This window comes from Cylas formicarius, unplaced genomic scaffold (assembly GCF_029955315.1).
Source record: "Cylas formicarius isolate icCylForm1 unplaced genomic scaffold, icCylForm1.1 PGA_scaffold_5__7_contigs__length_24384050, whole genome shotgun sequence".
Lineage (NCBI taxonomy): Eukaryota > Metazoa > Arthropoda > Insecta > Coleoptera > Brentidae > Cylas > Cylas formicarius.
Window position 1 is genome coordinate 19,248,094 of NW_026844341.1, and position 13,152 is coordinate 19,261,245.

A 13,152-nucleotide genomic window follows, 5' to 3' on the forward strand; every position below is an offset into this window, starting at 1 on the left:
TGTGTCCTTGTAAATTGTGAAGTTACTTCTTCATGTTAGGGCACCTTTGTAATAAATAAATAAATAAATATAACCTCTTTATTAATGATCCCTGTCATTGCATATTTACATTTTATAAATCTCTCCCATTAAGAAACACGGCATAGTGTTTAAGTTACTTCCAGATACACAATGTCGAAAATAAAAATAATAAATAATAAAAATTAATGACTCCCCAATAGCATACTCAGATATAACTAAAAGTTTAGGCTGGATTCTAAGCTGCAGTTTAAAGATCGTATTACAAAGAAATTAAGAGTAGCATACGGAAATTTGAAGTTAATTTACAGCCATAGATATTGTCTTCCAATTGATACAAAATAATTACTTTGCGAATCAGTTATTATGTAGCAATCATTGTTGTAGTGTCTATGCAACTGTCTATGAAATTACAAAATTCTGGTTTGGGACTTATTTACGGAGTTCGTCGACTTATGCTAGCCATGAAATGTAAAATGAAATTTGTTTGTGTGACACAACACTAGACGTTTTGGTATTATTATTATTATCATATATTTAGTTTCTTCTGAAAGAGAAAATGAACGGGGTCTTAACCTGACATTTTTTTCTTCTTATTTTTTTAAATATTTTATTAATTGCTTCGCCACGTCTAACAAACTTTAAAAACCGAAATATCTCGGCAAAAGATTGCATGTAGCAACAGTAGATTTTTTGCTGTGATATGTCCAATCATTTTCCGAAAAACTGTTTCCGTATTTGTTTTGTGTAACTAAAATGAAATTATTTGATTCAGTTTCAGTTTCAACTCTCGCGCCTGTAGTTTCTGGAGATTTTAAAAATATGCCATATCTTCGACAATACAATAAATATAAATAAAATTACAATAACTCATATAAATAAAAACAAAATAAAACAATACAAATCATTTCTTCGTCAGACTAAAAGTCTTGTTTTAATTATATTCATTTATTACATTTTAATAAAATATTTTACAATTTATTTATTATATCCGTGTAATGTGATGCGCCCTCTAACGGTCACACTTTCAATGAAGAACATTTGAAAATGTACATAAAACTTAACAAACCCTTAGTTATTGACTCCTTTTAATTATTTACTTTTTTATTTCAGAAACCGAGCGATTTCAGATTAAGGTAAGTTGATTTGAACTGACTTTATACAACCCCAGAGACAGTTTTTTTTTACTAAAAAAGATTGATATAGCCTGTTTAAAATTCAGTTTCAATAAAAACCGGGATTCTTTGTCTTTTGAAATATTTTTAATTCAAGCTCATTTTTTTTTAAACCAAAAAACAGATCCAACGCGAACAATGGGAGATTCGACTCGAGCAAAGAGCGTAATCTCAAAATTTTTGCTCGAGTCACGTTCCGGACTATAGTCACGGACCCCTTAAAATTAGAAAGTTCTCTTCGTCGACCGTTTACTTTGGCCAATAAAATAAATAATGGATTTTATAATACGAAAATATATCCCGACGCCAGCATAAAAGACACAAACACCATTATTTTTCAATTTTTAAAACGCATTAGATCAAACAAGGAACATGTTATAAATTAATTTGTTTAGTAACTTTGAAAAGCGTCTGAATGCTGTTCATACTATTATACAGACAACTAAAAATTTTTCTGCTCCTTGGATTGTGACAATTTGCCCCAAAAGTTTATACGGTTGTCTCAGTTTTTGTGTGCCATTAAATCATTTGAGAAGATTTAACAGAGTTCCTAATCTTTTCATTTATTGCTTATTAAGTATTACTGGTACAGTAGCATATTGATTAAGAACAATTAAGTCCGTTAAATTGTTTCCAATAATTAAAAAACGGAACAAAACTGAAACACCAGTAAAAACTTGCACTGCGAATGCTTGCATGAGACAGGAGATAGAAAATGCGATTTTTAACAAAAAATTTTATATAAACACCAGTCAGATTTTTTACTGTTTTAGATTTAGGACCAATTCTGTTAATTTTTCTAGCTTTTCTATTGTTTTGGGGCGGTGTTGTTTATTTTTACTTGTCCTAATATTGAAATAGGCGCATCTGTGCATTCTGTGTGAAGTGTAGTTGTTACTATTTTATATTAAGTGCAACATAAATTAATGCGGTTTTCTTTTATATTTTTTATTTTTCTAAACGTGCCAGGAAAATAAGCTAATTAGTAGTAATGTAAATATTAACAAAAATAATTGGGATGTTTTGTCATTTAATGCTTTAAAAACAATTTACCAACAATAAGAATCCGATAATGTCGCAATAAAAAATAAAAAAAATTAACTGACATAAATTCTAAACACATTTTCAAAAAGATAAAAGAAAAATTATAAAATTTGCGGCCTTCAAAACAATTATTATGAATTGAATAGACAGACCGGTATGGTGATTTCACTAACCTGTCGCTTTCGTCCCCGGCCGGGACCTGAACAACCTTCCGGCGCCTTTGTCGGCGACGTCGCCGTCGTCGTCGTCATCCAAGAGGTGTTCCAGCGATGTCGCTTTGCGCAGGATGGTGGGACGCGCGGCGCTCTCGCGAAGCGCCAGACTCAAATACTTGTTTCTCAGTTTATTGACAATGCCGGGGCCATAGTGGAGGTCTTCTTCGGAGGAATCGGACTGCTCCGGGTCCTTGCGGTAACCGTTGCCTGCCCGCGGAGGCACGATAAGGTCCGCGATCGGCTTGTGGGCCGGCTGATGGTCCAGCCATAAGCGCTCCTGGAACAATAAGTGCAATTTAAAATGGCGGAAACTTGTTGCGTTGTATACTTCGACCAGAAATATAGTGCTCTTACGACCGACCCCTTGATTAACTTAGCTTACTGATAATTACTCTAAAATCGCAGTCCCTTACCCGTAGCCATTCCAGGACAGTCCTAGGAATTTACCTACCTATACTAACAAGCGGAATATAAAAATGTTGTCAAATAAAAAAAAAAACAATTTATTACGTTCTATATCATTACATTTCTAGTCTGTCAGTACTTTTTTATGCATTTCTCCTAGGGTTAAAACACTATCCACTTTACAGATTATACGCCTTATTAAAAACTGGCGAAGTACCAGCATCTCCTCTCACGTTCCTATTGCATCTTCTCTCGCTTTCCTCTTTTTTCTTACAGTAGAATTCATAACTTTGGTCATGTCACGTGTTTTTATTGCTGCTTCTATTTCCCTTTCTGAATTTCTTTTTTATTTGCTGAGGTAGTTCGTCTTCTAAATTGTCACTAGGTTCAGGGTCGACTACCATCTCCACTTCGTCTTCAAATTCTACGTTATTTTCCATGTCTTCCTCTAACACATGAACATCTGCTTCGTTCCACGGTCCACCCTTTCAACTATCCACAGCAAACAGGCTCGCATATATAAGAACACATTGAAATTTAGATTAAACTCACATATCACCTGATGTTAAAATAAACGCTTCTAGTTATTTGAAAATACCCCGCATACCCCTAGTTAATGTAGAATAAACATCTGTTGGGATGGGTTTTACCACGGTTAAGGTACTGTAAAATACTTCAAACGTCAAAGCAATAGATACACTATATTTTTGGTTGTATTATACCTCGGACATGGGGAAATTAAAATTACGCGACGCGGGTGTCGACCAGGAGGAGCAGGAGCAGGTTGGACGGCACGTGATGTTCGTCGAAAAGGTCCATCAGCACCCAGCAGTACGCCAACGCCATCAACTCGGACGGTTTAATAACGAACCAACTCAATACAAGGAGCAAAACCACACCGCCCACGATAGTCCTGGAGGGCAACATCGTGGCGGCCGCAAGATCGAGTGGTAAAGTCACACTGCAACCACCGATTTTAGCTTGTCAGGATGGGGGTAGAAAAAATCGATTAACAACATGCCGTTCTAGGTAAAAGGTGTTGTTGTTACCGGCACCCTCAGCAGGTATATATTTTGCGAGGGCAACAGCCACTCAAGTCATTATTTGCAATATCGACCGAATAGAGACGAAGTTAGGTAAAAACTTCTAAAGGGAAATTCGAAATTTTAGTATAGTTGGAAGGCATTACTGTAGCTAGGCACGGAACAAGAATGTCAAGCCAATTGCAACTACGGTATATCACTTTTTACTTAATTGAGAACGTAACGCTAGTGACGCTGGAAAGGAATTATGTGATTTGGCTAAGGTACCCTTTAGGCTTCTGTGAAAAGAATAGTACCAAGCCTAAAAATTTAAGTTCCAGCAAATGTACGTATAAAGAGGGCGAAAAAGTTATGAACTCTGAAGGAACGGATAAGCTGTGGAATTACTGGCCCTTGGAAAGTTGGGCTTCAAATATCATAAATTAAAGGCTGGAATCCCAGCAATTACAAGAATTGCGCCATATAAGAGCGATAAGAAAATATAATAATAATAATGGGCCTTGACGCACCTTCCTTGCTGTTGAAGCCAACGAAACTTATAATGAAGAAATACTATATATTACAATATAATTATTAACTATATATTACAACATTTCATATTCTCCTTAAATACAATTATTGAAGTTTACTTTATGCAGAGAACAGTATAGAAGAATAACAGGACACAAAGGAAGAAGAAAGAAAGGAGACAGGGCTATAGGAACAGAGAAAAAGATGGTTCTTGATTTAAGCAAAATGCGTCGTTAATTACTGATCTATCGTCAGAAAGCTTATTTTGTATCAGCAAAATTAAAATGTGATAGTGTTAAAGTTTTACACAGAAGTGACTTAGTTTTGGTTTCCTTATATATAAGTTAAATTTAAATCGATAACAAGACCCAAGCTTTTGCATGAATTTTTAAATGAGATTTTACTATTCCCCAATCTGAGTTTTATACGTTATAGGGCTATAGGTTTGAATGGATTCATTTGAAGACGGTGTCTATCTTCTCGCAAGTCAGAGTTTAGAAGGTCGTTAACAGTATTAATGTAAAGTACGTGTAAATCTGGGTATCGTCCTAGTATAAATTATACTTACACTACTGAAGAGAATTTACGAAATTAAACGTATATATACTATAAAGGAGGGTGTCGCGAATACTTCCTTGAGGGACTTCTATTCTAATCTTAATTATATCTGAAGAGCAGCCATCGTAAAGGACTATCACCCAGCTGTAGCCTTTTCTAAATCCAGACGGTCTATAGGGAATTGATTGGTTATTAGACATGGAAGAATTTGAGATTCCATTGTTTTCTCTAGAACTTTTGAGAGTACCGGTAATATTGAGATGGGTCGTAAGTAGCTAAATGCCGTTCTGAGAATCGTTTAATCATTTACCTCGATGACACATGCACTGTTAATCTAATCTGATAACGGTATTAGTCAAATGGCGAGTACATCATCTACATTTATTTCTATGAGAAGCTAGTATAATTCTCTCCTATCAGTAAATCAATAATTCTTTGGACATAACCATCGTAACTTTACAATATAAGAAAAAATTGAAAGATGTTGCAGAATGATTACAATTGAAAAGATTGTATTTAAATGATTATAGGAAATCAAGACACCAGGTCAACTGGAACCTCCAAAAAGAATTCCCTGATCATGACACAGGATTTTGCTGGCGTTCGAACGAGAGGACCATAGTAAGTAGAAAACTATATTTTGAAAAATATGAGGGAGCAGAAGAAAAACTTTTATCTTGATAAGATGTGGATTAATGAAGTTATATAATACCAAAAATGTGGCTAGACAAAAATATAACCGGTGACAGCCAAGCTTTCATTGAGGGCCTGTAAGCGGGTATTAAGGTGCCTCTTAGAAAATGAAAAAGCCCATGGCCCATCGGAAGCGAACAGGGAATTTTAAAGGAAGGTTTGCTTCCTTTCCAGTCAGGGTTAGTTGAATATTCATCTTCGTGAAATGGTGAAATATCGTCCGGCTGATTCTGCAGTATTCTTCGGAGAACGCAACCTATCATTCATAACTCAATTGATGAAAGTACAAAGCGGTATCGCATTGCAACATCAAAATATTTCTAGTGCTCGTCAAGCTGTCATAGAAGGCTGGAATAGAAAAGAGTTCCTCAGAGAAGAGGCAGAAGAAGTCTGTAATACATTATAGATATTATTGTACGTTGTGTCCTTGTGTTCCTTGTATTTACTATCTAAATTGACTTAAAACCAAGTGGCCCTGGTTTTGATAAAAAGGGTGGTTCATAAATGGAATATAAAGAAGAAAAAGAAACCAAGAAACCGGCTTCTTCGGTTGCAATTAGATACAAAAGTTGCAAAAAGATACAGGGTGAGCTCAAATTGGGATAAACATCCTGCAATATCATCAAATTAACGGCTGACCGCGTTCGCAAATCCCGCAGTTCTTGCAAAAGAAATTCCACGCGTTTAAGTATGTGCATCTATATCGAAAGAGAATGGTGTTGCAGAAACGCCGGAAGAATTTTAGTAGAGCGCACAGCAATAGTCATCATTATTGTTATTAAATACGAAATAGAAATCGTCCGAGAGTAATTGCCGCGATAAAATGATGGAATTGTCGTCGTTTAAAACAAAAACAACGGAAAATCGACGATACCAAAAGTCTCCCGCCGAAGATGACGGTTGTTTCACTTTCTTCGGTGCCATTGTTTCGCCGTTTCCCAAAGGAAAACAATTTCTCTGTTTCTCAAACTCGCCGTGGGTCACCGAAAGTTCTTTCACCTTCGGTCCGCGACACATTTAACGGCTATTTGGACCGGTTTTTGCGGGTATTCAAAATTTATCTCTCATCCGACTAGCTGTACTTTTTATCTTACCGAAGAGCCCGATAAAAGGGACGACAGACAACGACACGGATGGAGTGCAAACTTGGCAACCCCGTCCGCAGGGCTGCGGACCCGTTTCGACTCGTCCAAGGACGGCGACGGCCAGAGGTGGTACTTAAAATTACCATAATTGCGGCGCATCCCGCGAGGTGGTACCGCTACCGAGTAACTAACGACCGATTCGAACCGTACCGCCACCCCATAACACACGGGTAAATTTAATAATGGTGTTGGTCTACCTGAACCATGTCGTCGCCGTCGGTACTGTCTCTGATCGGCGTTAGTTTCGCGGAATGCTGACTCGTACCCGGTCGTTCCGCTTTAACAGTACTACATCGCACGCCGCAGGTATAGTTCGACGCGCACCGAAGACCGTACTGATTACGAGCCGCTGCCGAAGAAAAGAACTGCAGCACCGACGGATTCGGTACGGTCCACCGGCGGGGGGGTACCGCTCACCGTTCCGCTGGAACGCGGCCGAGCGGCGTTGCCAAGCGACTAAAAAATCCGGGAACATGGAGTTCGAAGTTGTCGCTTTAGTTCACGCAAAGTTAAAGCTGCCGTATCGAACTGAGATATATAACTACGATTTAACTACTATACAGGGTGTCACGAGTATTGGGCAGAAATAAAAAAATTGCAAAACATAATGCCTCACTTTTTGTTACTGGAATATCTCTGTTTTTTTATTCCATAGTATTCCTAACATAAAATGTTTCCTTTCGTGATAAACAATCCCCATAGCTGCTATAGACCGCCATTGGTATAAATCGAATCAGCTTCGAAAATAGTTTTTTTTCTTCTGTTTCCTCGTTCTCCGTTCTCTGTTCCAGGGTTTTTCGGCGATAACTTCCGAACGGTTTTAGCTACATATGTAAAAATGGCTGCGTTCAAGCTTCGGCGCCCACCTTTTTTTTTATTTTCGACTTTTTTTTGGACGTTGCTATGAAACACGATATGGGTTCGAAAATTGAAGCTATCGACTCCAAATCTGGCAGGCGGATAGCGCTTGGCCCTCTAACGGAATCTATTGAAATTGGGGGTGTTGGGGGCTCGGGAAGTATTTTTACAAAATTAAAAACCGCGTTTGCAAGGGTCCAAGAAAAAAATCATTTCTCCAAAAAGGCGAACGAATGTGAAAACGCAGAAGATTCGACTCCATAAAATTTTATTCTTAAACATTTTTCAAAAATGTACCGGGTGCGCCGCAATTAAAAAAAAAACTGAAAAATGGGTTGAAACTGAAAGGCTGTACTTCGGATGTCAGTTTCTTTTAAATGACGATATAGCCCGCATAAACAGCCAAAACTTTTGTATTCAAGGTTTTCACCTGTTGTACAGGGTGTTCAAGATACTATGTGCTATATTCAAAAATTAGCAGACGTCTTTAATTTGCAGCTATCGACTTCAGATTTGACAGAAGGGTAGAAGTCCACACCCGTATTTCATCTGTTGAAAAAGGATTTACTTACAAATCTCGCGAAGTATTTTTGAAAAATTTTGATATATTTTGACTTCCAGAAAAAAAAATATTTTCTCGAAAACTATTAACCCGATCGGCAAAATTTGTGAACAAGGAAATGCGGGAGATCCGGGACCATAACTTTTATTTCAGGCATTTTTTCTCCATTAAATTATTAGCCCTAAATCAAAATTCGTGACAAATATGGCCAATTCGTTTACGTAGTGTTATAGGCCACATCGAAAGTTACAATTTTTGTATTTACGGTTTTCGTCTATCACATACGCTGTTCAAGATATTTAAAAAAATTCAAATGAAAATCACCATCTTCCTATCGTACTGCATGGTTTCACAAGTATTTTCTTGAAAACCACTTACTCTATTGGAAAACATCATACAGCATGAAACGTGGGAGATCCACAGGGCTATTTGGACATTGTTTGAAATATATGCAGGGTGTGTCGATTATTGGCAGGAAATCTAAAAGTTCCCTAAAATTTCCGTTTTTGTGGGTAAATTATTGGCGATAAAAGAAAAATTGCTGAAGATGCGATAATTTGATTTGATTTAGATAGTATCGTAAAATATCATTCGACAACGCTATTATTTGTACAAATTTAAATATTTAACAAAGTTTGCCGTAATTTTAAAGTTCGACGGGACGTGAAAGACACTTTATACAGGGTGCAGGCACAATTAAATTACATCGATTTTGCGAAGTTCCATAGTGGTCTGCAGGGAGCACAATAGAAAAGCAATGCGTCCCTCAAGGACAAAATCCCCGAATCGGCTTCTTTTTGAAATTAAAAAAAAGCAATCTTGTTATATACTCGGTTAAGTTAACAGCTCAGCTAATCTTCGCGGAGCTTAAAATAAAGGCGGTTTTATTTATTTATTTTTATTAATAAACAGATAAAACTTTATGCGTATAGCCAGCTATTCGGCGGAAACGAGGCGGCAACGTCGCGCGGAACGACGACAGCTGCTCAAACAAACGGAGCTCGCTAGGTTGTTGAACGCGGGAGACGGGGTGCCGAGGTGGTCGCGAATTCCACCAGATCGGCGATCGCCATGTTTTTTTTTTCGATTGGCGATCATCATCCCTCGCCCCACCCCGGAGGAAATCGAAACAATCGCGATTTCTCTCGCGCAACAAATAAATTATTACGTTTCACTCGGAGCAATAATTTATATTAAATTAATATACCTAGATTTCTCTTTTCTATCGGCGGAGTCGCTCGATAAGAATTTTTTCGATGTTTTTTTTTTCAATTTTTGGCGTCCAAGGAGGGGCGGGAGGGGTTTATTAATATACTGAGCGGCGCAAGATTTTAAATAATCAAATCGAGGAAAATTACTCGTAACCTGAAACAGAGTTGCTTCGTTCTGCGAATTCCAGATAGACGGATGTTATTCTGTAAATTCCTGAGAACCAAGGATGCGCAGAAAGCTCTAAATGATGTACCGGACGTTGCGAAATTTTCAATATACGGGCCGTGGAACCGCTTATTTGAAATAAAGTGACACTCATCTCAGGTGTGGAGCTAATTTTTTTTTTCAAAAGATTTTTGTTTACTTTAAACTGCTATTACAGAACGAAAAAACGGTCCTTAATTGCTATTTGGTTAAGCGCGAGCAAAAAAAAGACTCATTCCAAAACGCGTCTCCTCTACGGGGCGACGTGATGAAAAACGAACTACCGAGGAATTCGAAAAATCCGACGTTGCCGCTTTCTGAATGCGATCGTAATTGCAATTCGAACGATTTATGTAAATGATCCGGTCTTAATTATAGAAAGTGGCGGCGCGGACGTTAGATAAAATAAACGAATTGCGCGGAATATAATGAATAATTTATTGATTTTACGCGGAGAGTGAGCTATCTCGTGTATCGAGGGTCAGTACCCCTTATTAAATATTACTCCGGTGTCATAAATTATTACGAGACACGCTTGCGAAAAAAAAATACCATCAGAGGCGCAAGCGGCAAGTGGCTGGTCGACCCCAAATTCTACGCCACTGACGCTATTACCATATTAGAACAATTTTTTGTTTCTGTAATACTTGATAGGCAAATAACAAACTCCTCATTGTAGGTACTTATTAATTATGCAGATGGTTTTGCGTCGAACAATTTTATTTATTTGTCGTCAAAAGAACCATTTTGTTACAATTGAACCAATGGAGAAATAACAGGAAAGTATGAAAAAACACTTTTTATCTAAGCGATTTCAACAGTTAATAAAAACGTTTTCGATTATTATTGAATCAGTGTATAATTTGATCGGCAATCTCACTGCGAATTTTTATTCAAGTATCGAATTCCGACAAATGCGTCATTATTCATTTCCATAATTATTAATTAATAATTACAAAATCTGATGTTGCACAATTACGTTGAAAATTAATAAAATTGATTGACATTATGTTACTTAAAATAATTTTTTAAGTTATAAAAATAAAATTGAAAAATTAAAGACGTCACACAGATTGCGAAATCAAATATATTTTAAGTTTGGATTTAACATTGAAAATATTCCCAATTATTAATGATTCAGCTTGAATCACCCTGAGGATCATTTTTTTCAAGCATCGAATTTTAACTAATTCGTTATTGTTTATTTATATATTATCATTTGTATTTAGCCATTGAAAAATAAGTTTAAATTTTTAGAAATGTGCACGTTGCACATTAAACCCTTTAAGAATATATATTTTTTAAATTAAATTTAAAAGTTTTCTAGAACTTGAGCCGCCTGCAGGGCTAAAATCAAGCATTTACTTAGAACTTAGGGTCTTTATGTTTAGTGGGCTTCCAAGTCAGAGTTCCATTCTAAGTCTTATTTGTTCGCGTTTGCCAGATCTTTAATTATTAGTTACAGTTCCGAAAAAATTGAAATTGCATTTAAGCAGTGACGTTAATATTGCATATAATATAATTAATTCTTTATTGTTAACTAAGTCATGTTTAAAAGAAAAAGTGATTCACACTTTTTTAGAAGATCCTTTACTAACTTAATGTCAGTAAGTTGTTTTTTTTCTCAAATAAATAAAGAGACGTCTAGGCCAGTTAGTTTTTGTTATAGCGTTTCAGCTGTGATTCACTGTATATTATTTTGTTATTTGTCTTATTGTTTTAATTTTTATATATATAATTTTTATATAATTTAATTAATTCTTTATTGTTAACTAAGTCATGTTTAAAAGAAAAAGTGATTCACACTTTTTTAGAAGATCTTTTACTAACTTAATGTCAGTAAGTTGTTTTTTTTCTCAAATAAATAAAGAGACGTCCAGGCCAGTTAGTTTTTGTTATAGCGTTTCAGCTGTGATTCACTGTATATTATTTTGTTATTTGTCTTTTTGTTTTAATTTTTACGTTGTGATCAATCAAATCGACTAATAAAGAAATATTTTATCGCTATTTATTGCCGTATAACAAAAAACGACGTATTTTTTTTATGCGAGTACCTAGATAACATACTTTAATGAAACTTTTACGTTTAAAACGAGCTTTAAAAATAAAATATGCAGGTAATTTATGATATGTTCGCTCGACGCGAATGACAAACGTGTCACAAATTATCAGCCGCGTTGATTTACTATATCGTAAAAATATCGTTTAAATCCGCCAGGTGGCGCCGCGTTTATCGCGTAAAAAAACAATTGCACGCGACCAAAGTCCGAATAGACGCGGCAAACCGAACCGTCGTCGGTAGGAAATTGTTTCGACTACTTACCGGGCCTCGGGACGCGACGACGAGAGTCATTCGAAACGCCACCGTATGATCTTATTCGAAATACTAGTTTGGCACCCACGCGGGGCAGTTTTCTCTTTTCGATGACGCAATCGCGGGATTTCGATCGAGATTAAACCGACAGAATGTGGAGCGTTGCAAGGGAGAAGGGAACCGAATATCGGTAATGTTGTTATCGGGGAACCTGTCAGATAACGACGTCCTAAATTAGGCTTATCGATAACTATCGAATCCCTGTAATCTATAATTAAACAATAAGCGTATCGATTCTATAAAAACGTCCAACGCGGGCCCCGAGGCGCGTCGTCGAAGCGGACCCTTCGGTTTCGCCTTCGCGTTAATTTACTAAAAAAAAAACAGGTTTGGGTACCGTCGTCGTAGGGCCGTATCGGAGGAACAACGGAGCGTAAACTCGGACGTAGCGGAACGTGAAACGAACGGACACTATACTCGCCTCGTTTTTTCGACTCTGAAGCCTCGCGATCAAATCTTTTTTCCACTGCGGCACATTATCGTTTTTGTCCATTTTGTCGGCGTCGCCCTTCCTCGCGTAGACCGTCAACGAGCCATCGCTCTCGCCATTTTTTCACCTACGACTTTCGAAAACGTTTTATCGTCGGACGATAAAGCGACGGTTTTTTCGTGATCGATCGCGAGCGATAAAGCGTACGGAAAATGTCGATGCTTTCTACGGAATGTCCGGCACAAATTCACTCAGAGGACGCGCTCACCAGAACGAATTAAATATGCCGCCGCGAAAGAATAACGCAAAAATTGACCGCCGCCGTCATCGCCGCCACTCACACACTCGCACGCGACGCGATTATGCATCCGAAATGTGTGTATGTTAACCTATCATCTTTTTTTCCCCACGGCTTGACAGACGCGGGTTTTCGAAGCGCGTGGCGGGTGGCACCATCTACGCGGCGTTCGTTCGCACGCGCAAAGATTCCTGCGGTTTCGAGACGCGCCAGTGACCGCCACCGCCGAGAGATGGCGCGCGCTGAACCTAATTCGTGGTGCCTTGATTTCGACCCGTTTTGATTTCATTTTTGCCACGTTTTTTGTCGCAAATGTCCAACTAAAAAAGGCCGCATAAGTCATTCCTCAAATTGATCTTATTGTGATTCAAATATAGCCATTGTGGCACGGGACGGATATAGTGAAGG

At 37.5% G+C, this 13,152-nt stretch overlaps 1 protein-coding gene across 2 annotated transcripts in view; it reads right to left on the reverse strand.

The window, feature by feature from the left end:
- The window catches only part of LOC132701771 (uncharacterized), a 34,116-nt gene extending 21,274 nt beyond the window's left edge, over positions 1–12,842 (reverse strand). The window contains exons 1-2 of one of the 2 annotated variants that reach the window (XM_060669947.1): positions 11,966–12,086; positions 2,411–2,729 (exon numbers count right to left, since the gene is read on the reverse strand). In XM_060669947.1, the coding sequence (XP_060525930.1) occupies positions 2,411–2,729; positions 11,966–11,995 (349 nt within the window). In that variant the 5' untranslated portion in view covers positions 11,996–12,086. Of the gene's footprint in view, positions 1–2,410; positions 2,730–11,965; positions 12,087–12,437 lie in introns of those variants that run through there. The other variant, XM_060669945.1, reaches the window with a different exon arrangement.
- Between the last annotated feature and the right edge of the window lie 310 nt (positions 12,843–13,152).